The sequence below is a fragment of the Odocoileus virginianus genome, chromosome 15, assembly GCF_023699985.2.
Source record: "Odocoileus virginianus isolate 20LAN1187 ecotype Illinois chromosome 15, Ovbor_1.2, whole genome shotgun sequence".
Lineage (NCBI taxonomy): Eukaryota > Metazoa > Chordata > Mammalia > Artiodactyla > Cervidae > Odocoileus > Odocoileus virginianus.
The window spans coordinates 38,385,312-38,411,347 of record NC_069688.1 but is presented as its reverse complement, the minus strand read 5'-3'; the positions used below and the strand labels follow the sequence as shown (position 1 = coordinate 38,411,347).

Sequence of the window (26,036 nt, the reverse complement as noted above, 5' to 3'; positions counted from 1 at the left end):
TTCCTGCCTGAGATGCTTTTCAGGACTGAACTATGTATTAATAATTCTCTTTATATTGTAGAGGTGAAGGGAATAATAAAAGGAACAACTTTGCATTTGTTTTTTTTTTGACTCCTGAAGACAAATTGCTACAAAAAGTTAAGTCAAAAATAGCTGCCAACAACTGTGGTTTCAATCTTCACCAATTTCTACTAATTTGTTCATTAAAAAAGTTTAAAATGCATCCAATGTCTTTCCATTCGTGAAGCTGACATCTCAGGGAAGACCTCTGTCATTTTATGGTACCTGTTGTATTAGCTGAAAAATGTCCCCCAAATTTATGTATTTCCTGGAACTGCAGAATATTATTTGAAAATAGGATTGGTGTAGATGTGAGTTAAACTGAGGTCATATTGAATTAAGGTGGGCCCTTAAGCCAGTATGACTACTCTCTTTATAAAAAGCAAAGAGAATGAGATGAAAACACAGGAAAAATAATTTGTAGTAATGAGGACAGAGATTTAAGTGAATTATCTATAAGCAAAGGAATGGCAAAGATTTCTGGTTACCATTAGAAGTCTGAATTAGGAAAGGGAGGATCTTTACAACCTTCTGAAAGAGAACGGCCTTCTCCATACATTGATTTTGTAAGTCTACCCTTCAGAGCTATGAAAAAAAAAAAAAAAAAAAAAAAGTCTGCTGGTAAAGCACCCAGTTTGTGGGATTTTGTTACTGCAGTCCTAGTAAACTAACACGTCTATATTGATAAACTGGCCTACAGGATGTTCTTGCCTTCTGTCTCTCTGTGGTTTAATCCTTCCTACACACAGGTGAAGTAGTGGAAGGAAATTAAAACAGTATTTATGAGGAATGCACTGCATACCAAGGACTCTGTTAGGTGATTTATCTGAGTTATTTCATTTAATCACCAAATTACTACATCAAGGTATGTGTAAATGTAACAGGGAAGAGCCAATTTTAACTCCTTGCCAGATCTGTTTCTCAGACTTTGACCTTTGCTTTTCATTGCTTTTGTTATTATAATCATACATAATGTCCTGCCTCAGGGAACTCTACCCCTCTGTCTGAATTTTAAACAAAAGTGGTTTTGTTCAGCTCACTGGGTAACAATCTGACCCTGTCCACTTGTGAATGGCTGCAGAAAAGAAAAAAACAAAACATCCCCATTATTTATTTTGCAAGATAAATAACCTTTTTACTTTACTTCCTTACTTCCTCTCCTCCTCTGTTCTACACAAAAAAATTGGCATCCAGACCCTATAAGAAGGTTTTTTTGGAGACAATAGTCTGCCATTTTATCAATCTTCCTTGCCTCAGTACTTAGTCTCTTGGTTTATTGACCTGTCATGTGGCAAGCAGAGCAAGCCTGGACTTGGTAATGAGGTAGAAATTATTGGGCAGTAAGTGTAGGGTTAGAGCCTTGGTTCTTTTTCTAATTTCACCTTTAATTTCAACTCATTCACTCACGGTAACATTTTGTTCCATTAGCCTAAAGCCATAATCATTGCTCCAGGTCCTCCCTGGTTTGGAGGGTCATAAAACATTCAGACCCAGGACCAGACTATCATTAACTGCTGTCCAGTTTATCAAGGAGAAAAACTCCAGGTAGACCATTAGCTCTTAAATGTACACTTGCTCCCTAAATAATGGTTTGGGGTCTTGAGAAAGGATCAAGGCATGGCGATTTAATGTCTGGAGAAACTGAGAAACTGGGAACCATAAGAAAGCCATAAAAATGACAAACCGGACATTGTGGCATTTAAACTTATTGGTCTGAAATTACATACCTCGGGTCCTGAGCCAACCAAACATGAACAGATCAATTCTAATAAAGATATACAGGGTTGTTATTCCTGCCTTTTCAGGCACTTCAACCCCTTCCCAGTGTCTATGCTGAGAGCTTTGTGTCTCTATCCTTTAAAATAAACTCTTTGCCTGTGTGAGTGTTTACCAGTTTGTGGAAACTCTTCAGCTTGGGGAACAGAACTTTGTTTCATGTTTCAGTAACATAAAAATACTCATGTTGCAAAAAAAAAAAAAAAAAAAACCAGAAAAAAAAAAACCACCCAAAACAAAAGAACTAAAGAATGGCTGAATTGTCAACTAGTTCATTAAGGCAGAAGTTGAATCACATCCTGCTTGAAAATTAAGCCACAACTTCTCCCACATTTTACAGACAAATCAACGTGGACTGGAAAATTATTTTGGTTCTGTCATTTCCCTATTATCAATGTAGAGTGGCTTTTCATAGCCAACAGATTATAACCTTATATAAAGCAAGTTTATCATTTTAATTTTCACCAATCCCTATATCTGTTATATCTCACTCCAATTTTCTCAGGCCCCTTGTATTTGTCATGTTAGCTTCCAACTCTACATTTTTTTTACTACCTTGACAGTGTGGAAATCGGTACCATAATACTTAGCATTTAGTGTTCTACTCTTTTGAGTTGTTGCAGCCTTATTCATTAGGTGTTAGTTCTTATTCCATGTTTTCCTTGTGTGGGAACCATTGTGCATATATTTATATTTCCTATAATGTCCAGCACAGTTCATTCTGTTAATTTATTAAATGTATATCATTGAGGGGGCCTACTATGTGTCAGATACCATAACATCTGTTTTGGGAACACAACATTAAACAAAACAGATGCAATCTCACTGTATAGGTACAAATTGTTGGTGAAATATTAATCAAATAATCTCATTAAAGACTAGACTTTAACTAATTGAAACTAGATTCATGTTCATGTGTGTTGCAGAGTCAGATGTCACAGGGAAGAATAACTCAGGCAGAAGAATCAGTAAGTATAAAACCATCGAAGGCCAAGGCCAGGGTGAGAAGGTATGAGAAATAGAGGTAAATTGGGTTTAAATCCAACAGGCATCTACAGGTCACGCTGAGGATATATTTTAATCTGATGCCAAAAGGAAGCTTATGAAGAATTTAAGTCTGAGAGTAAAGAGATTAAAAAACAACAACACAACAACAACACTCTGGCTACAGTAGAAAATCAACACAGTTGGAAGGGAAGAAACGTGGATACCCAGAGACTAGTAAAAAGTCTATTTTGTCGTGGTTGTTAAATAAACAATGGTTAATTGGTTCTGGAAAAAACTCACAAGTGTTCCCAAATGACTTGACATTAAATTAAAAGTCTTGATTATGATCTCCAAGTGTCTCTAACTTTAATTAACTTCAGCCCCACTTATTAAGCAGTATATATTTTCAGCTGAATAAAGATAGTTCCTCTCTTCTATTTAAAATTCAAGGACCCCTGATTTGTTGTATCTACACGCCATTCTTACCTTATAAAAAATTAAACCATCTTTCAATTTTTCAAAATAAACTTTGAAAGATTAAACCTGTCTACAATCTAACCCTTAACTCTAGCCACTTCTATTCCTTAATCAACATAACTCTGAAATAGTTGATAATGTAACATTTGATAATGTGATGTCTAAACATGTTACATAATTTTACTTTTAAATATTTTGCTTCCTTGAAACCTGTTTTCCTATTTCTTTTGTAAATATGTCCTCAGATAACCAGATAAGAGACAGCTTCACTGATCATGTGACCTGGAATTAACCTCTTGCAGTTGCTCTGTATCATGTCTTTCTTATTTTCCCTCTGGTGATTTTCATGGTCTGTAAGAATAATTTCTTAACTGTCCATTTTCTTGCATTCTTATATTCTAGAATGTAGACAGTGTGGGAGCAGGGCCCGCTATTCACCTTATTAACTGCAAATTCCTCAGGGCATAATGCAGTACACTATATAGCAACATTTGATAAATACTTGCCGAGTGACTGAATGCTAGACAAATGAAAGAAGGAATAATGAATGAGTAAAAAATACAGAAGCAATATATTCTCAGGATATTGAATATGGACTTGATCCAGACTCTCTGGGTTTAAATTCTGTTTTTAATGCTGACAAATTAGGAAGTCTTGGCAAATCATGTAGCCAATAACTCACTTTTCTTCATTTGTAAAATAATAATGATAATGGTACTAATTTTATGCCACCTCAACCGTAAGATCAAAATGATTATAGATGCAAAACCCTTGAAGCAGTGCCTGGCAAATAGCAAGCACTCTATAAAGGTAAGCTCTTATTACATCAGATTGGATTTCCAGGTATTTTGATGACCACAAATAAATAAGAAAATTTGGTAAAATATTAATACCTTCTGTGTTTCTTAAGTTTCACTTTTCAGGTGCAGGAGACATTTGACTTGGTGGCAATTACTAAAATAACTAGGAGCAAATTTAGGCACATGGTCTTGGTTGATAGGAGCAGGATATAATAAGGTAAAGGTTTGAGATGTGATACATTAGAAGTGTTGTAATTGAAGACAATAATGGGGAATTAGACACTGAAGCTCTGTTTATCTTTCTTAAAATGTTTCTATCATACTAATCAAATTCATGGGAAAACATACATTCTCCAATCTGTGTTGATGAGTAATATTTTGTGTACAAAGCTGCCTGATCTACTATTTATTCTGGAAGCAGACTGTTCAAAATTGGCTCCCTTACTTGCATGTTCTATGACCCCAGGCAAACTGTCTCTGTGCTTTAGTTTTCACACCTACAAAATAAACATAAAACTAAGATTGAGATAATATATCGTAAAGGGTGTAGAATAGTGCCTGACACATACTATCATTTCAAAGAGCGAGAACATTCCCCATTTGGCAAAAGTTAAAATGAGCATGGCTGCGTGATAGCAGTTGGGCCTCAACACATATCCCAACCTGGGAGCTTACCCCTGCCCCCAGTGTCATTCAAGGGCTAGTGCCCATGTGATTTTCTAGGACACATCAAACTATTTTCTTTTTTATCTAGTATAATTTAAATCGAATATACTTTGAAAATGCTGAGTTCTTTGTTTTACACTGATGTGCATTATACTGTAATATAAAGCCCTTGAGTTCAACATCTCATTTTATAGCCACGTGTAAGAATACTTTGTACATGTCTGTGGTGTCAAAACTGCTAGCACAATGCTCTGGAAATCATGTTCAATAAATGCTAGCTCATAACTAATTAAATTAAGATCTTATCCTCAATGTATATTGTTGAGTTACTTTGAAAGAAAATGAATGGGTCTAGGATGAATACACCCAATATTGTATACATAAGAATCATAGCTTGTTTGAGGTAGAAATTACCTTGTAAATCAACTATTTTAATCTCTTTATTTTTGGAGGAATGGAGAAGGGAAGAGATCTAGAGGAATGAAGTAAGGTAGAAAAAGACACACATCCAGTTACTAGCAGAAGTGAAACTTCCAAGTTGTGTCTTCAAAGTTATAAATAGCACAAGCAGTATCTTAGTTCATGTTTTCTGTGAATTGTTTTATTTAAAAACAGCTTCAAAGTGATGACTATTAATGAAAAATTGCATAATATAGATGTTTATACATTTAAAATAAATACTTCAGCTAAATCTGTGTTTTCTTTTAGATGAATCACTTTATTTGACATGCCATTCCCTTCAAGACACTATGGACTTATTTAACAACTACAAGAGGGCATCTATCCTACATGTCATCATATTTTCAGGATGACCATTGTTTGAATAGTACTTTGTTTTCATTCAACTGTGTATAGATGTGTGGTTAATGGTCCAACAAATTTATTTCTTAAAATCACTTTTAGGGTTTGATTCTGCCAATATATTTGGTTATTTTTAATTTCCTATTTTCTTTGTAATGAAACATCCAACCCAATTTCAGAAAAGAAAGCTGCATTTATCTACTTCAGTTCAACTGAGCTATAAAAGGCTTCTTCAAAAAAAGACAAAACAGGACACTGGCAAATTGCCATTCCTTCTCTAAACCAAAAAAAGCATAAGACAAGTACACAACTTTTCTGCCAAATAAGGATACAATATTTTTTAGAGAGGGGGAAAAAAAAAAGTTTGACATTCCATTATAAACTCTAAGCATTCTATAACCACTGGTGTATTTCAGTGGTGACCCAGATTAGTTCAAGTTTGATAACTTCATCATTGGGGGAAGATTTGGAGGGGGAAAAGTACTGATAATTATATACTCAGTTATATAATTTTGGCAATGTTATGTAAAATAACTTTAAGCAGCTCCACTTGAAAGCAGAGTTATGAGTGTTGAAACAAATGCTGAGTTCTAACTAAGAGAAAAAAAATAATTTTTTTTTCCATTTTGGAGAAAGTCTGCTAGTCAGTTGATATGAACCATATAGGTTAAATTTCAGCAGTGCTTAAATTAGTTACAAATATCTTTTTTTATATGTTAATATTTTACAATCAATTTGTTTCTCTGCCTATATAACGGCAGAAAAATCAAAAGAAAATGATCAGTCCTAGATTTAGAGATGAGACAGAGAATGGAATGGATCATTAGAAATGAATCAACAAGAAGCTACTTGCTATTTTCCTATAGATGGAAAAACAGAAGTATAGTAAACAAAGTTTTGGGGAAATATTCTGAATTATCCATAAGATCCGAATAGCTTCTGCATGAAGTGACTTTCCCGTATTCTAGTAGCTAATTGAAAATATCCTACTTCAGTAGAGACCACTTCAGTCTGAGAAGTAAGGTGCCAAAGGTCTCTCCTCTGCACTGGTGAGTTGCCTGGCATATTAGTAGATAACAGAGCACATCAGGGGTGACAATTTGTTCTTTGTCAGTCTCTGTTTCCCTTTCTCTGTCCGCTAGAATAGTCTGGGGTTTTTTGGCTATGAAGGAACATGTTTCAGTTATTTAACCATCACTTTAAACTATTCTACATGTTGAAAAGAGAAGAAGAAAGAAAAGAAGGGAAAGAAACCAAGAGAAAAGAAAACAAAGCACATTCCCTGTATGCTGTGGCTTGGAGCTGGCCTGGCTGTAACTTTTAAGGCCATGATTTTCCAAGGTTTACTGTAAACAAATTAAGTAGCAACTAACATCAGATATGATAGCTCTCTGGCCTCTTTGGAACAAGACAGAAAACTAGATCTTCCATAATCATGTCTGAACATACAAATAACAAGACACAAAACAAAATGAAAACACCAATATGACCAAGATTCCTACATCTCAGCTAGTATGAAAGAATGTTGCTTCCCCATGCCAAACACAGGTTTAGGTGTGTCCCATACCTTCCACCTTGTAGAAGAAAAATGATTAAGAGACACAATTATAGAACCACTCCAATTTTCTGACAGCACCAAATCCAGAGGAAAAACATGATTCTTTAAACTTTTCCAGAACCATCTTACATGGTGCAAATCCTATAAAGAGCCTCTCACTGAAACTCCACAGGTTTTCACAGTGTGCTATCCCCTCATCACAGCGAGCCTATGGATTCCAACTGGTTGACCTACATGGGGTTCCTGATTGGCTCCGGCTGGAGGGAGCGGAGATACTGAAGAATTTAAATGCTGTCTTATTGATGGGGCGCACACACAGCAAAATATCAAACTGTTCCCAGGTAATGCTGACATGCCTTTTAGTCATTTAAGTAATCGCTAAGCAGCGATTTAAGTAAATGGCATTATCATGTCATCATTACAGTTTCACCACTTTGATTTTCTAGCTTTATATCTATCTAGATACGTATATAATTGTATGATGTGCATATCCCCTATGCTCTCTGGACATCAAACAATGAAACACTTTATGAGCTCAGGGCTCTATCTATTGAAATATGAAAGGAGGTCAGATCTTTAGATTGTGCAAAGCAATGGGGTCACACAGTTCAAAGTAATGTTGATTTATCTTTTATATAAAATGTGTCCTTATGTCTACAGCAGTCTTTTTTAGGATGAGGCTTTGTGGAGTTAAATATACTTGTCCCCAAATACAGGATTCATTATAAAGGCAAAATAACCTTAAAAGTTGACCTAAAAGATATTACAGGTCTTTCAAATACATTTCTTAAAAATAATCAGAAGTTCAGTATATTCACTTGGCAAAAAATTTTGCTCTGGATTTTCCATAAAGTGTTACAGAAACAAAACCATATGAGTTTTTGGCCAACCCAATATATCAAACCATTCTTTCACAGAAGCTACACCAATAACAGAAAGTAATGAATAGTATATACTACTGAATTATATTATTCTCACTAGAAAAATCTCCTATTATAATTGAGGTTCCCTAATATCTGATACTGAAAAAGGAGGTACCCTTGATAATAGATTAAACAAAAAATTATACTTTTAATTTTAATTTAATAAATATATATTCTGGCTATAGTATAGTGGTTGGCATAAGTCAGGACCCCAATAAGACTTTTGTCTTCACAGAGACATCATAGTACATTCTAGAAACTATAAAGAGGAACACACTAAATTGTGACAAATCTACCAACATATTGTTGCTAGAATACGGGTCCCAGGGAAGAGAAGCACTAAGAAGTTCAAAGTTATAATTAGAAGAGGTATTTTCTAGAAAATGAGATGACTTATTATATTGCTAAAAATGAAAATCACTTTTGCTAAATATTTAAAGAAAAATTATACTTCGTATATATTAAATATAACCCATGCATGAGATAATACCAGCTTAGGACACTGGCCTAGCATTTAGTAAGAACTCAATATAGCTTAGCTATTATTATTATTATTATTATTGCTGTTATTGTTGCCATTATTTAAAAAGAAGGAAACCTACTCCAGTATTCTTGCTAGGATATCCCCATGAACAGAGAAGTCTGGTGGGCTACTGTCCATGGGGTTGCAAAGAGTAGGACATGACTGAGAGACTAAACAACAATATTCCTTAAAGTAAGACAGACTTATTTTGAATTTCTGGCAGCCCTTTTATTTATTAATTCTCTGGATCTATATACATTACAAATTTCTTTCTTTCAGTTTTTTAATGATTAAAATTGGGGTAATAATACTTATGTTGCAGAGTTATAACAAAAATTAGCATGGAAAGCATCTAGAATAGTGCCTGGCACATGAAGTTTTCAAAAAATGGTGAAAAGAAAGTGACAGTGAAGTCACTCAGTCGTGTCTGACTCTCTGCGACCCCACGGACAGACTATAGCCCACCGGGCTCCTCCATCCATGGGATTTTCCAGGCAAGAGTACTGGAGTGGGGCGCCATTGCCTTCAGTAAACAGCAGCCATTGCTATTAGAGCGACTATTAATACAAGTCAGTATCTGCAAAAACATGCAGTTGAAAAGGATTTTTTTGTAATTTACTTTCAGGAAGTCACTGATTAGGAATACTGTTATTATTTACTATAAGACAAACCCATCTTGACTCTGTGACAGATACCAAGAAAATTTAGCTCTTACTTTAAAGAATTACACTTAACAGCAACACAGCAAGAGACAAACACTTTTCCTCAGATGAAGAAGAAATATGATATGTGAGATAAAGCACCTCAACATTTAAGCCTGCCCTATTTTTTTCACAGCATAGAATTTTCATTTTCCAAAGCTTTTTATGAATGTTATATTTGATCATGAAGGCTTTATGAAGGTGTTTTTAAAAAGACATATGGCTGACTAGATCTCATAAAGGAAGCTTGGTTACAGAAGGAAAAAAACAAAACATTTTTTTCTCCTTTCTGACATACTAAAATATACTAATATAAAATCTAAATAATCAATCTGACCTTAGGAAAATACATGAAAATACTGAAATTTATAAAATAAATACACAAGTCCTAAAAAAAGCCCACTTCTGACTTAAAGGGTAGGGCACTATAGAAGGAGTTATTAAATCGATAAGAGAATATAAAGAAAACTGAGTGGAAGAGTAAACCATTCTAAGCTTAGGTATATTAAAAGACCTTAAACTAAGTGTTAAATAGTAAATTATCTTCCTGGTTAACTTCTGAAAATGTACCAAATGACTTGACCAGTTTTTTTTTTTTTTTTTTTTCTGTTTAACATTATGAGAGCTCATTTTATCCTTCAGCTATAACCACTGACTGGAGTAGGAAATGGCAACCCACTCCAATCTTCTTGCCTGGAAAATTCCATGAACAGAGAAGCTTGATGGGCTAGAGTCCATGGGGTCACAAAGAGTTAGACATGAATGAGTATGCACAGCTACTAAACATGAGCCTCAAGTATGAATATTATATTTTAGATTGTATTAAATTGTACTAACTGTATCAAAACTAATTTGATAACAGGCATCTTTTTTTTTAATTTTTATGAGAAGGGATGAGCACACATGTATGTAACTGTAAAACAACCTATGTAAAAATTCTCATTAATGCAGCTCAAATAAATTCAATAAGACAATTTTTAAAAAAGAATCTGAACACTACCACTGTAAGATAATTAAATATAATTATTTATTCAATAAAAATATAAGGACTAAGAAACTTAAGTATGACTTGTGTCCTCAATAAAGCACTCTTTATTATTAAACTAAAAAGCATATACTAGACATATAATTGTATAGCATACTGTAAGTTCTTAAAAGTTTGGTAAAAGAGAGAAGTGGATACAAAAAGAGATGGTAGTGATCCCTATGAGTTTGGAATATCAAGGAAAGGAGAACTTACACTTAACATAGGGAGAATTAAAAAACTAATGAGTAAGAAACCATTTAAGAATGGAAGTTCAGAAAGCAGTGAGAGAAAGAATCTGATGGGAGTCAGGGTGGGCACTGGGGAGTAAGACTCAGTGGATCAGATTATACGGTAAGTTTAAACGAGTTAAGTCATCATGCATTCAGGAAAAAGTGAGTCAAAGAAAAGCAGTACCTTAGGCAAATTATCTTGCTAGGGCTGAGCAGGTCAGGAAGCAACCGTTAGAACTGGATATGGGACAACAGACTGATTCCAAATAGGAAACGGAGTATGTCAAGGCTGTATATTGTCACCTTGCTTATTTAACTTACATGCAGAGTACATTGTGAGAAATGCTGGGCTGAAAGAAGCACAAGCTGGAATCAAGATTGCCGGGAGAAATATCACTAACCTCAGATATGCAGATGACACCACCCTTATGGCAGAAAGTGAAGAGGAACTAAAAAACCTCTTGATGAAAGTGAAAGAGGAAAGTGAAGAAGTTGGCTTAAAGTTCAACATTCAGAAAACGGAGATCATGGCATCTGGTCTCATCACTTCATGGCAAATAGATGGGGAAACAGTGGAAACAGTGTCAGACTTTATTTTTGGGGGCTCCAAAATCACTGCAGATGGTGATTGCAGCCATGAAATTAAAAGGCACTTACTCCTTGGAAGGAAAGTCATGACCAACCTAGATAGTTATTAAAAAGCAGAGACATAACTTTGCCAACAAAGGTCCGTCTAGTCAAGGCTATGGTTTTTCCAGTGGTTATGTATGGATGTGAGAGTTGGACTATGAAGAAAGCTGAGCGCCGAAAAATTGATGCTTTTGAACTGTGGTGTTGGAGAAGACTCCTGAGAGTCCCTTGGACTGCAAGGAGATCCAACCTGTCCATCCTAAAGGCGATCAGTCCTGGGTGTTCATTGGAAGGACTGATGCTGAAGCTGAAACTCCAGTACTCTGGCCACCTCATGTGAAGAGTTGAATCATTGGAAAAGACCCTGATGCTGGGAGGGATTGTGGGCAGGAGGACAGGGGATGACAGAGAATGAGATGGTTGGATGGCATCACCGACTCGATGGACATGAGTTTGAGTAAGCTCCAGGAGTTGGTGATGGACAGGGAGGCCTGGCGTGCTGTGATTCATGGGGTCGCAAAAAGTCGGACACGAATGAGCGACTAAACAACTGAACTGAGGGCTGATAGAACGTAAGGCACCTGTCAATTTTTAACATGACCCTGTCTACTTTTCCAAATTTCATTGTTATTTTAAGGTTTGGGTAAAATTCCCAGAGACAATTCAAATGTTAGGATCTTTTAAGCTCTGGCAATTGTGCCTTATTATACAATTTAAAGTATAAATGTAAATAAACATAAATACTCTATTAGAAAATCTAAAATGTGAGATATGATATGGTAAAGAAAGGAATATTTATTGAACATATATTCTGCTGGGCACGATGCTAACCATGTACTATTCATTGTCTCCAATTATTTCATCTCTGTAATGTAAAATTGATGATAGTAATAATAAAAATACTTATGTGGGTTGAACTATATAAAATTGTTAATATTCAGTATTTTTGACCAATAATTTCATAAGGTTCAACCTAAGATATGCCAGTAATTGGAGTAATTTCTATATATACAATATCTCGCTAATCTCTTCTGCAACTATACCGTGTTGTACAGGTGAAGAAAGTGGAAACCAAAGGATAACTAATCCAAAGTTAACTGAAAATAAAGCCCTAAACAAATACTTGAACTTCCTTATGACTAAACTATTTGTATTTTTAATATATATGACTCAGAACCTAGTTATTATCATGTGGAACATGGTCTGGAATGAGAAAATATGTTTATGCATTCACATAAGTATCAGTGTAAATACATATTCATATTTTATATGTGTTTACATTATAGTTATCCTTGCATTTTTTCTATGTAAGGATTTTCACATTTTCAAACACACACACACACACACACACACACACACACACAGAGACATCCTTTTCTCTGACAATATTTCCCCTTTGAAATATTTCCTAAGTTGTTTAAGAATTCTATACTTCCTAAAGATGATTTAATGGATATTAAGAGTCCATCAATGGATAGATCATTTACATATGATTTAAACCAAATCCCTTACGATCATACAGTGGAAGTGAAAAAAAAATTCAAGGGATTAGATTTGACAGTGTGCCTGAAGAACTATGGGTGGAGGTTCATACAGTGATCAAAACCATCCCCAAGAGAAAGAAAGGCAAAAGGGCAAAATAGTTGTCTGAGAATACCTGAGAAAAGAAAAGAAGCAAAAGGCAAAGAGGAAAAGGAAAAATGTATCCATCTGAATACAGAGTTCCAAAGAATAGTAAAGAGAGAAAAAGAAAGCCTTTCTACGTCATCAATGCAAGGAAATAGAGGAAAACAATAGAATGGGAAAGTCTAGAGATAGCTTCAAGAAAATCAGAGATACCAAAAAAAATATTTCATGCAAAGAGGGGCACAATCAAGGACATAAATGGTATGGACCTAGCAGAAGCAGAAGATATTAAGAGGAGGAGGCAAGAATACACAGAAGAACTATACAAAAAAGATCATATGATGCAGATAACCACAGTGGTGTGATCACTCACCAGGAGCCATACATCATGCAGTATGAAGTCAAGTGGGCCTCAGGAAGCATCACTATGAACAAAGCTAGTGGAGGTGATAGAATTCCAGTTGAGCTATTTCAAATCCTAAAAGATGATGCTGATAAGTGCTGCACTCATTATGCCAGCAAAATGGGAAAACTCATCAGTGGCCACAGGACTAGAAAAGGTCAGTTTTCATTCCAATCCCAAAGAAAGGCAATACCAAAGAATGTTCAAACTACTGCACAATTGTACTCATCTCACATGCTAGTAAAGTAATGCTGAAAATCCTCCAAGCAATGCTTCAAAAGTATGTGAACCGAGAACTTCTAGATATTCAATCTGGATTTAGAAAAGGCAGAGGAAGCAGAGATCAAATTATTAACAGCTGCTGGATGATAGAAAAAAGCAAGAGAGTTCCAGAAAAACATGTATTTCTGCTTCATCGAGTATGCCAAAGCCTTTGACTGTGTAGATAACAAAAAATGTGACAAATTATTAAAGAGATGGAAATACTAGACCACCTACCTGCCTCCTGAGAAAACTGTATGCAGGTCAAGAAGTAACAGAACTGGACATGGAACAATGGACTGGTTCTAAATTGGGAAAGGAATACTCAGGGCTGTATACTGCTTATTTAACTTATTTTCCCGATAGCTCAGTTGGTAAAGAATCTGCCTGCAATGCAGGAGACTCCGATTGGATTTCTGGGTCGGGACGATCCAGTGGAAAAGGGATAGGCTACCCACTCCAGTATTCCCAGGCGTCTCTTGTGGCTCAGCTGGTAAAGAATTCACCTGCAATGCAGGAGAAACCTGGGCTTGATCCCTGGGTTGGGAAGATCCCCTGGAGAAGGGAAAGGCAACCCACTCCAGTATTCTGGCCTGGAGAATTCCATGGACTGTATGGTCCATGGGGTCCCATAGAGTGGGACATGAATGAGCTACTTTCACTTCACTTCACTTCATGCAGAGTGCATCATGTGAATACTGGACTGGATGAAGCACTAACTGGAAACAAGATTGCCGAGAGAAATATCAATAACCTCATATACGCAGATGCTGCTGCTACTGCTAAGTTGCTTCAGTCGTGTCCGACTCTGTATGACCCTAGAGACAGCAGCCCACCAGGCTCCCCCGTCCCCGGGAAAGTGAAAAGTGAAAGTGTAGCTGCTCAGTCCTTTCCGACTCTAAAAGACCCCATGGACTGCAGCCTACCAGGCTCCTCCGTCCATGGGATTTTCCAGGCAAGAGTACCGGAGTGGGGTGCCATTGCCTTCTCCAATATATGCAGATGACACCACCCTCATGGTAGAAAGCACTGAGGTACTAAAAAGCCTCTTGATGAAGCTGAAAGAACAGAGTGAAAAAGTGGCTTAAAACTCAACATTCAAAAAACAAAGATCATGGCATCTGGTCCCGTCAATTCAGTTCAGTTCAGTCACTAAGTTGGGTCTTTGTGACCCCATGGACGGCAGCACACCAGGATCCCCTGTACATCACCAACTCCCGGAGCATGCTCAAATTCAAGTCCATCGAGTCAGTGATGCCATCCAACCATCTCATCCTCTGTCTTCCCCTTCTCCACCTGCCTTTATCCTTTACCAGCATCAGGGTCTTTTCTAATGAGTCAGCTCTTTGCATCAGCTTCAGCATCAATCTATCCGGTAAATATTCAGGATTGATTTCCTTTAGGATGGACTGGTTGGATCTCCTTGCAGCCCAAGGAACTCTTAACAGTTTTCTCCAGCACCATAGTTCAAAAACATCAATTCTTTGGCACACAGCTTTCTTTATGGTCCAACTCTCACATCTATACATGGCTACTGGAAAAACCATAGCTTTGCCTACATGGACTTTTGTTTTCAAAGTAATGTTTCTTCTTCTTCATATACTGTCTAGGTTGGTAATAGCTTTTCTTCCATGGAGCAAGCCTCTTTTAATCATGGCTGCAGTCACCACCTGCAGTGATTTTGGAACCCAAGAAAATAAAGTCTGTCACTGTCTCCATTGTTTCCCCATCTATTTGCCATGAAGTGATGCGACCAGATGCCATGATCTTCATTTTTTTGAATGTTGAGTTTTAAGCCAGCTTTTTTCACTCTCTTCTCTCACTTTCATCAAGAAGCTCTTTAGTTCCTCTTCACTTTCTGCCATAAGCGTGGTGTTATTTGCATATCTGAGGTTACTGACATTTCTCCTGGCAATCTTGATTCCAGTTTGTGCTTCATCCAGCCTGGCATTTCACATGATGTGTTATGCATATAAGTTAAATAAGCAGGGTGACAATGTATAGCCTTGACATACTCCTTTGCCTATTTGGAAACAGTCTGTTGTTCCATGTCCTGTTCTAACTGTTGGTTCTTGACCTGCATACAGCTTTCCCAGGAGGTAGGTAAGATGGTCTGGTATGGTTTCTTAAATTATTTTCCATAGTTTGCTGCGATCCACACAATCAAAAGCTTTGGTGTAGTCAATGAAGCAGATGCTTTTCTGGAATTCTCCCGCTTTTTCTATGATCCAACGGATGTTGATAATTTCATCTCTGGTCCTCTGCCTTTTCTAAATCCAGCTTCAACATCTGGAAGTTCTTGGTTCACATACTGTTGAAGCCTTGCTTGGAGGATTTTCAGAATTATTTGCTAGAATGTGAGATGAGTGCAATTGTGTGGTAATTTGTAATTTCTTTGGCACTGCCTTTCTTCATGATTGGAATGAAAACTGACCTTTTCCAGTCCTGTGGGCACTGCTGAGTTTTCCAAATTTGCTGGCCTATTGAGTGCAGCACTTTCTGATCCCATCACTTCATGGCAAAATAGATGGGGGAAACAATGGAAACAGTGACAAACTTTATTTTCTTGGGCTCCAAAATCACTGCAGATGATGACTGTAGCCATGAAATTATACAATGCATGTTCCTTGCAAGAAAAGCTATGACAAACCTAGACAGCATATTAAGAAGCAGAGGCTTTATTTGCTGTCAAAGGTCCATATATTCAAAGCTATGGTTTTTCCAGTAGTTATGTATGGATGTGAGAGTTGGACTATAAAGAAAGCTAAGTGCTGAATAATTGATGCTTTTGAACTATCTTCTTGGAGAAGACTCTTGAGGACCCCTTGAACTGCAAGGAGATCAAATCAGTCAATCGTAAAGGAAATCAGTCCTGAATATTTGTTGGAAGGACTGATGCTGAAAGTGACACTCCAACACTTTGGCCACATGACGCTGAGAGCTGACCTATTAGAAAAGTCCCTGATGCTGGGAAAGATTGAAGGCAGGAGGAGAGGGGGACAACAGGATGAGATAGTTGGAAGGCATCACCAACTTGATGGACATGAGTGAGCAAGCTCCATGAGCTGGTGATGGACAAGGTATCCTGGCATGCTGCAGTCCATGGGTCGCAAAGAGTTGGACATGACTGAGCCACTGAATTGAGCTGAATGTACTGTCCTTTCTTTATTCACTTGTTCAGGCAAGATGCAGACTAATAAATATTTATGTAGGGAATCATGAAGAGAGAAAATGTACAGAATACATTTCAGCAATGAATTCATCTTTTGAACTTAGAAATCATTTAGTTTTTTGTTCTCAAACTATGATTATCTTTCAAAGTATTAAAGCTATTGCTGCTGTTTTAGACTATACCTACATACTGCTCACACCAATGAACAATTTAGGCTAATGAGTTACTGATAAAGGCTAATGAGTTACTAAAAAAGTAATGAAAAAGGCTAATGAGTTACTGAAAAAGGCTAATGAGTTACTCAAAAAGTAAACAGCCTAATTCATAGTTTTCTAACTGATCCCCCTGTTTTCTAATTCACTATGCTGAAGTATACAAGCAGCTCTGGCCACTACAGAAGCGCAAATTGGGCATTATCTACTGACTGATAACTGCTGAGGTTAAGGAAATCGAATATTTTCTGGTCTGTTTTCTATATATTTCTGTACTGAATGTACTTTAAGTATTTTTGTTTATAACCATATTTGACTTACCATATTTTTCACATAATATAATCTTTGACTTTCAAAGGTTTTCTTACTTTGTGTTAAAAAAAGAAGAAAACATTACACTGTTTGTTAATGTAATGTACAAGGTACATGTTCACCTTGGAAATTCTAATATAATTTTTGCAAATTTAATTTAGTAGAGTCTTGATATTGTGAAAAGATCATGGAATTGGTCTGACAAAGTCATATGAAACAGAATGAGTTTATGAAACTATGATCATAACAGATGAAAGACTATAGTCCCTATAGTTTCATATTTCACTAAATATAAAAGTAAATATTTTCATATGTATAATGTAACAAAATTTAACATACAAATAAATTAAAAAACCTGTGAAACCATCTGAATGCTCTTTTAAGAAAGTGAATATTATAAAGAGAGAACCCAGAATAATTCTATACAAAGAATTGAAATTGCAAGTCTTCATAAATTATTTCACAGGAATAAAAGCTATGAAGTTAATGATCTGGAATAGTCATTTAAAACTGTAAGATTCTAGAAGAGATACAGTTGTGAAACAAGAGAGTATAAATGAATGAGTGATATGATCCAAAGCATAAAGTTACTGGATGCTAATTTTAGAAAGACTCACAGCAGGTTGAATAGATTAAACATTTTGTATTGAAAAAAAATCTATTGATGCTTCAAAATTACATGTAATAAAATACGAACAGCTGGTTCTCTTTTATGGATTTCTTTGCAAGAAATGATTATTTTCTACTGGGATAATTACTGACTGATTTATTTTTTATTTCCATTTGCTCATATTTTAATGTCTTTAAATGCTTAGAAGAGGTCATTGTTTGCAAGCAAAAGCATTTGAAGTGATAAAAAAAACTGTCAAATTTTAATACCTTTTCAATCACTGGCTAAATATATATTATACTCAATTTTTCCATGACAATTTCAAACATTGCCAAATCAAACAGAAATTCCTAGATGATACCAACCGTGATAACTGAGCACAAAAAAGCCACTTGTTGTGAAATCACTGTGGAATTTGATTAGAATCTGATTTGAAGTGCTGTAGACTGATTCCAAAGCAGTATTGCCACTGAACTGTCCAATCTGTGGTGAGTTTTGGTCTGGTCCATCCCTACAGGGGAGAGACAGGGAAGGGAGTGGGAAGGGAAAATGAGATTGATGTTTTGGGAAAGTTTCACACAAAGTTTAATGAAAGTATTACATATGAGATATAAAGATGCAGTAGATGAAATAATCAGCAAGTGCCAAATCATATTGGTATATGTTTACTTGGGTGATAAAATACTTAAAAATGTAAAGTGAGAAATAGATAACATTTTCACCTATGAAATGCATTCATGTTAGCTGTAATTAATTAAATTGCCTTGGCTTCCTGGTCACAACCCAAATCCTCCCAAATGCTGGAGGTTTTCCCTCCTTTTATTTTCTTCAAAATAATCTTGAGAATCAAAGACTGTTAAATTTAGAAAGAATTTTAGAAGTCATACAGTAATTCAATTAACAAACTGGAAAAAAATAATTCATATATTTTCTTTATGGTTTAGAGATATTTTAATTAACAGGATAATAATAATACAAAATAATATGATGAATTATTATGACAGAAATTCAGTAGCTGTATTAAGCAACTTATTGGAATATAGCTTTTTAAATTTCACTAGTTTTGAAATAGAGAACTTTCTTACCATAAACTTACTCTGATTTAATTCCCAGGTTTTGCACATTATTTTAATAACAAATGTGATCTTTTTCCACCCATCAAGTTTTTGTTCTATGTGTTTAGCTACTTCATGGGCAAACAAACTGAAATCTTTCTCATCTGTCTTATTCTGCAAAACACACTGTCACCTTCAGTTATTCACACCAGTTCAAGCATCAGATGGCAATCTGTACAGAGGACCGTGATATATTTTTACTCCTATCCTATTTCACTGTTATACACAGTTGAATCAATCAATAACGGATGTCTTGGCTTACCATACAGTGATGAAATCATAGATCGGTTCTGTTTGCAGGACAGTAAAGTTGATGTAGATTCCATTCCCAGGGGGTACTTTTACAAGCCAAAAACAGTCTTGAAAGTTTGGATATTCATCTGGATACCCAGGAGAGTAAATGGTACCATTCATTGCAGTTATATTCCCTCCACAAAGAGCTACAGAAAAGATACAATATGTTTAAGTAGAATCATAGTAAATTGATAACAAAAAATTGCAAACATTTCATACCTCTTAGTATAAAAGACATCTGGGTTATGTTTCTACCTCAGTTAAGGTATATAAAATGAAGCTGGAAACCATGAACCAAACAGAGTGAATGTTTATTTATCTTTCAGCATGAGGTATTCTACATAGTATTTCACTATTACTAGATTAGTAAATTACATTATATTCTCTTTTTTCAAATACTTTACCATATATATACCGTTCAACTTTTGTCTTATATCATGTATAAATATAAGGACTTATAAGAGGTTTGAGGCATTTTTATTTATTTATTTTAGAAGAAATGAGCCCAAATTCAGTAGCAATATTTGGGCTACTGGTTTATAAAAGAATGATTACTAAACAAACACACATGCACTCATATAGACATCACATAGGAGAAGCTCTAAAGTGTTAACTAACTTTAATTTGGCATCCAATAGAGAAGGTTAGAACTCCTGACTCAAGAATGACAAAATTAGTTCTTTAATATGGAGTTTTAAGGTCTTTGTGCTAACTATAATTCTTCAACTGAAAGGAAGACTATATTTAGCATGACATTTGAAGAGGAGAATAGAAAAAGAGTACCAAAACAAGAATTATTAAACACAGATTATATCACCTAAAAGATGGCTTCAAGTTAGAAGCATACCTTCACACCTTGGAAGTGGATGATTCCAGTTACGACTCACTCCATGAAGGCAAGTGAGGGCTGAATTTCCAATCAGTGTATATCCAGGAAAACATTCAAATGAAATGGTTTGACCCACAGTAAAATCATTGCCGATTACAAAACCATTTCGAAATGGGCGTGGATCAGGACAGCTTTGCAACTGATAGGCTGGAAAACGTAAAAAAAAGAAAATTTTCCTTTCTGAATTGTGAAAGACCACAAGTGGGTACTATTTGCAATCTGCAAAATAGATGCAGTGCTGCTTACAGTTGGTTAGAAATAGTAATTTGGGTTTATAGCAAGTGATGTTAGTGACTGCATGTTTCTTATGTCTATAATTTTCATATTAGAATTTTAGCATAATTTATTAAAATGCATTGTTTATTCACTCACTAATGAAATCTATTTAAAGTTTTAATGAAAATATAAATTACCCTTAAAGCCACAATTTTAATCAAACATACTCTGATCCCTTTACCTAGAATGCAATTGCTTTCTGGTTATATCACATGTATATAAAATAAAATAAATATATGCCTAAGTCTAATTCTGAGTTTTGTGAATTTCTTAAGCTAATTTTCCCCCCCCAAAAATAAATCACACTCTATTGAGTTTTTCTAAAGAAGTTATTTAACAATATAAAGTACTAGGAAACTATTTCCTTCTAATATAAATTTTGTACTTCAGTCATCATAATATTCTTGGCATTGAAGCACAACTATTTTATTTGTTCATACGAATGTTGTTCTACATTCTACATGAGAGCAAAGTTCCTGCTTTTATCATTGTATCCTAAAAGCTTTGCTTACTTCCTTTTATATATTAGGTGCTTAATAAACACTGCTGAAAAAATTTTGAACCTATAAACAGTATATATACTCATATATTATTAATATTTGAGACTTTATTTTTAAGAAATTCAAAACCATATATAATTAGTAAAATTTAAATTACCAGCAGATATTATTTTTCTACTGACCATTAAATTCCTTTATTAAAAACTTTTTTTTTATTTTTTAGTAATTCCAAAGCTACACAAAGGTTGCAATGGTAAGAACTATGCCATCAGCCAGGTTTCCCAGTGGTTAACTCTGATACATCTTCATCATTGTCTCTTTCTTTCCTTAACCCTGTCCCCATCTACATCTGTGTTTGTGTGTGTGTGTGAACACACTTTCTTCTTTTCAGATTAGTTGAGAATAAGTTGACCCATCACTTCTATTTCACAAAGAAAAGGATACTCCTATGTAACCACAAAATTGAGAATATTAACACTGAGCCCATTAAATTCTAAATTTCCCAAATCAGAAATTTACATTTAAGGTTGAATAAGTTACCCTAAGTTGTTAACTAAGATATTACTCTAATATTTTAAAATTAAATACTCTAAAGTTTTCAGAATTAATGAACACTCCTTTAAGGATGTTAAGTGCTTAAATTGTCTTTTTCATTTTAATTAATATTCCATAAGCTGCTGCTGCTACTAAGTCGCTTCAGTTGTGTCAGCCCACCAGCCTCCTCTGTCCCTAGGATTTTCCAGGCAAGAGAACTGGAGTGGGCTGCCACTGCCTTCTTCATTCCATAAGCAAAATATATCAAATCAAAAAGTCATTTCAATTTAGGGTAAATGTATATCATTTGATTATTAGTAACTAGGATATATTACTCTATTAGATAAATCCTTTCAATTTTCAATCATATGTAAAAGATAATTTTTCTCAGTTTTATTAAAATATAATTGATGCACATCACTGCATGAATTTAAGGTGTACAGTAGAGTGATTTGACTTAGATGTTTTGTTCCAGTTCCAGTTCAGTCACTCAATCATGTCCGACTGTTTGCAAACCCGTGAACCGCAGCACACCAGGCCTTCCTGTCCATCACCAACTCCCAGAGTCTACCCAAATCCAAGTCCATCGAGTTGGTGATGCCATCCAACCATCTCATCTTCTGTCGTCCCCTTCTCCTCCTCCTCTCAGTCTTTCCCAAAACTAGCGTCTTTTCCAATGAGTCAGCTCTTCATATCAGGTGGCCAAAGTACTGGAGTTTCAGCTTCAACATCAGTCCTTCCGATGAACACCCAGGACTGATCTCCTTTAGAATGGACAGGTTGGAGCTCCTTGCAGTCCAAGGGACTCTCAAGAATCTTCTCCAACACCACAGTTCAAAGAATCCATTGTTTGGCACTCAGCTTTCTTTACAGTCCAACTGTCACACCCATACATGATTACTGGGAAAACCATGGCCTTGACTAGACAGATCTTTATTGGCAAGGTGATGTCTCTGCTTTTTAATATGCTGTCTAGGTTGGTCATAACCTTCCTTCCAAGGAGTAAGTGTCTTTTAATTTCAGGGCTGCAATCACCACCTGCAGTGATTTTGGAGCCCCTAAAAATAAACTCAGCCACTGTTCCCACTGTTTCCCCATCTATTTCCCATGAAGTGATGGGATCCAATGCCATGATCTTAGTGCTCTGAATGTTGAGAAAAATTTAAGCCAACTTTTTCACTCTCCTCTTTCACTTTCATCAAGAGGCTCTTCAGTTCTTCTTCACTTTCTGCTATAGGGTGGTTTCATCTGCATATCTGAGCTTATTGATATTTCTCCTTGCAATCTTGATTCCTGTTTGTGGCCTCCAGGCCAGCATTTCTCATGATGTACTCTGCATATAAATTAAATAAGCAGGGTGACAATATACAGCCTTGACATACTCCTTTTCCTATTTGGAACCAGTCTGTTGTTCCATGTCCAGTTCTAACTGTTGCTTTCTGACCTGCATACAGATTTCTCAAGAGGCAGGTCAGGTGGTCTGGTATTCCCATCTCTTTCAGGATTTACAATTTATTGTGATCCACACAGTCAAAATTTAACTACTCTTAAATTTATTTTTAGGTATATACTTCTATTCAGCAAATATTTATTGTACTTATACTCTTCTAGGCACTTGAGACACAAGAATGAACAACACAAAGATCCCTGCTCTGGTGGAGCTCATGTCCAAAAGTATCAGCTACTTGTGAATCAACTAGAACTCAGGAAAAACTTAAATTTTTAAAAAATCACATGATCATTAAATCCTTTAATAATTAATGCAGTGATGTAATTAAAGTTTGCTATTTTTGATTGCATATTACAATAATTGGAACTGCATTGTTTTAATAAATATCATAACTTTAAACCTTTACTTTTAAATTTCAGACTTTTAAGATCTGAAATGACAGTAAAAAGCAAAAACAAACAGAAAACACCAAAACAGAAACTACACTAAATAATCACTAATGATATACAACACAGTAAATATTTTACAATCATTTCATCACAAAGTTCAAAACAACTTATCTGAGAGGTACTCTTACTAACTCTATCATGAAAAGGAAAAAATGAACTTATGCCCTACATCACTTAAGACTGCACATAGAGAATTCACATTTAAGCCTAGTTCTTCCAGAGTCTAAGCTTTATATTCTAAAGGGATGAAATTCATGCTCAAGGTCATGCAGCAGACTTTTATTGGAAATAGGCCTAATATAATACGATTGAAAAAGTATTTATTTATTTCATATTCTCAAAACAGTAGAAAGATATCAATGAATGTTATGTTATTCTTTCATTATAAAGTAAAAAAGAATAACTTTACATATAGTAGATGAGCACCATAAAATATCTTTTCAGTATACTCACTTTGATATAAAAGCCAAGACTCAGTCTTACATTTCCCATGCCCTGTCTGACTGCCTGGCCTTGATTTGTTTTATTTGATTGTGTATTAAAATCAATTAAATACTTTTTTCATGGTTCAAATTTGTAAGGCCTCAAAAAGACATCATTTCCCCACATTTGCTTGCCTGAAAACTGTATTGTTTAAAACTCTTCCTAACTGAAGCTTGCCTTGGTTAGGCTCCTCTTTTCTTTCTAAAACAAAATATAGAAAATATTTGAGAGTGAGATTGCTAAGAGCTGTCTAAGGCTAAACCAGACCCCATGCTGTATTACCCCACTCACCTTGGTAAACAATGTGGAACCCTTGTTTGTTCTGTGAATAGTCACTGTGAAAATACAAGCTGGTTTCATGGGTTGTGCTAAACAGGGAAGATGGTATTTGAGGACCACTCAGTCGGCCAATAACAGTACTAGTTTCTGAGGACCCACTTCTTACTTCCAAATAATCATGTATGGTTTCTGTAGAAAAATTTACAAACTGCAGATGGACACCTAAGGAAGAAAAACAAACATTATGCTACTTTATTTATTTATTTTTTACCAAATTAAGTGCATGCATATACACAAACACACACATTCACATTAATGTTCTTAAGATATATTTCCATTTAGGTTGAGAGGCATACTGTCAAGATCTAGGCCATGGGTGTGCTGTCTGCTCAGAATAATTAGCTTTGCTATAGTTCAAAGTAATAGAATACTGCTCTCAGATGCCCACAATTTGTCACATGGGAAAATCTCATTTTACTACAATGTCACCATAGCAAAACTAATCAAGAAAGTAGCTTTCTTGCTCTTTAATACCATTTAAAATTAGATCAATCAACTCTTAAAGATTAAAAGCCACTCAATAATTTTTATTTTGTAAAAGGCCAATTTGAGGGCAAAATACAATTGCAAAGTTTTATATATTAACATAATCAGATTTCATGACTGTTAGAAATTAGTAACATACAGGAAATAAATCAACTTCTCCAAAATATCATTTTGAGGCATGTAATTTTCAGTATGCTGTTTTAGCATTTTCTTGTCAGAAGGTAAGGCCAAATGTTATATAATATTTGTGATAAAATCTAGGGGTCATTGTTATTTGCTAGATTACAAAATAATTTCTTTATAAACATAACTAAAATATGGGATAGTGAAATGTCTTTGGGGTAGAAAAAATAAAAGTCTCATTGACGTTGCTGTTCAATCACTCAGTCATGTCTGACTCTCTGTGACCCCATGGATGGCAGCAGGCCAGGTTTCCCTGTCCTTCACCATCTTCCGGAGTTTGCTCAAACTCATGTCCATTGAGTTGGTGACCTTAATGAGGTATGTTCCCCTAATTCATTTAATATTCAGTTTTTATTGAATTTTATGTTTTGTTTTCACAACTACCATTCTTCAACTTGTTAGTAATAAAATCTGACATGTTTTGTGTTTTAAGCTTTTTATATGCTAACATTCCATGCTCATGGTGTACTTGTGAGAATGAGGAAACTGAGGCACAGGGAAGCTCAACATTATGCGAGGCATACACAATATCCTAAAAGAGCTGAAATTACAACTCAGATACTCTGGCTCTTGAGCTGTTGCTCTTAATAACTAGTGAGGTTTTCAAGTCAAGTCATATTTTGTTCCTGGAAACAGTTACATGCAAATCCTCTGATACATGTAAAAAGAATTCTATGAACAAATAAATTTGGGAAATATTGGAAATATGCTTTAAAATATATAAATTATTTGTTCAAATACATTAGAACCAATATTTGAGGCAACCAAAACTCAAAGAAAACAGTGGGAAAACTTAAATGTAATCAAATCAGAAACAGTTTCCTGTTTTTATTTCTAAAATAGAGAAACAGATGCATATACTTTTTAATTTTTAATAAACTTAATTTTTAAAATAAAGGAAGCAGTAACAAGAACTATGATGATATGACACTACTGAAAATATATCTAATAAGTTATTTTAAAATAATTCACTTATCTCCATAAGCAACATGGGATGAGCCCTCTTAAGTAGCTAGAAAAAGATATAAGAATAAACATACTGTTTCAAATCTATTATTCATCTATTCACTTTCAATCAAAAGGCATAGAATTTGACTATGACTTCAAATTAAAGGGTGTTCCTATGTTGGAGCCAAAATAATTATCATTAGAAAGCTCCACTGCATTCTTCTCTCAGTGACCTACTATTCTCCCCAAACTTCAAACCTGTCACATAGTGCTCAAGTTTGTTGAATTTCTTTAGCTTTGTTATCTGCATTTTTCCATATGTCATTCTGTTTGCC

At 35.2% G+C, this 26,036-nt stretch overlaps 1 protein-coding gene across 5 annotated transcripts in view; it reads right to left on the bottom strand.

The window, feature by feature from the left end:
• The window catches only part of CSMD3 (CUB and Sushi multiple domains 3), a 1,331,483-nt gene that overhangs the window by 108,133 nt on the left and 1,197,314 nt on the right, over positions 1 to 26,036 (bottom strand). For all 5 annotated transcript variants that reach the window (XM_070477231.1, XM_070477232.1, XM_070477233.1 and 2 more), the window contains 4 exons: positions 24,037 to 24,246; positions 20,012 to 20,200; positions 19,133 to 19,310; positions 18,121 to 18,266 (listed from right to left, as the gene is read on the bottom strand). In XM_070477231.1, coding sequence (XP_070333332.1) covers positions 18,121 to 18,266; positions 19,133 to 19,310; positions 20,012 to 20,200; positions 24,037 to 24,246 — 723 coding nt within the window. The remainder of the gene's footprint in view (positions 1 to 18,120; positions 18,267 to 19,132; positions 19,311 to 20,011; positions 20,201 to 24,036; positions 24,247 to 26,036) is intronic.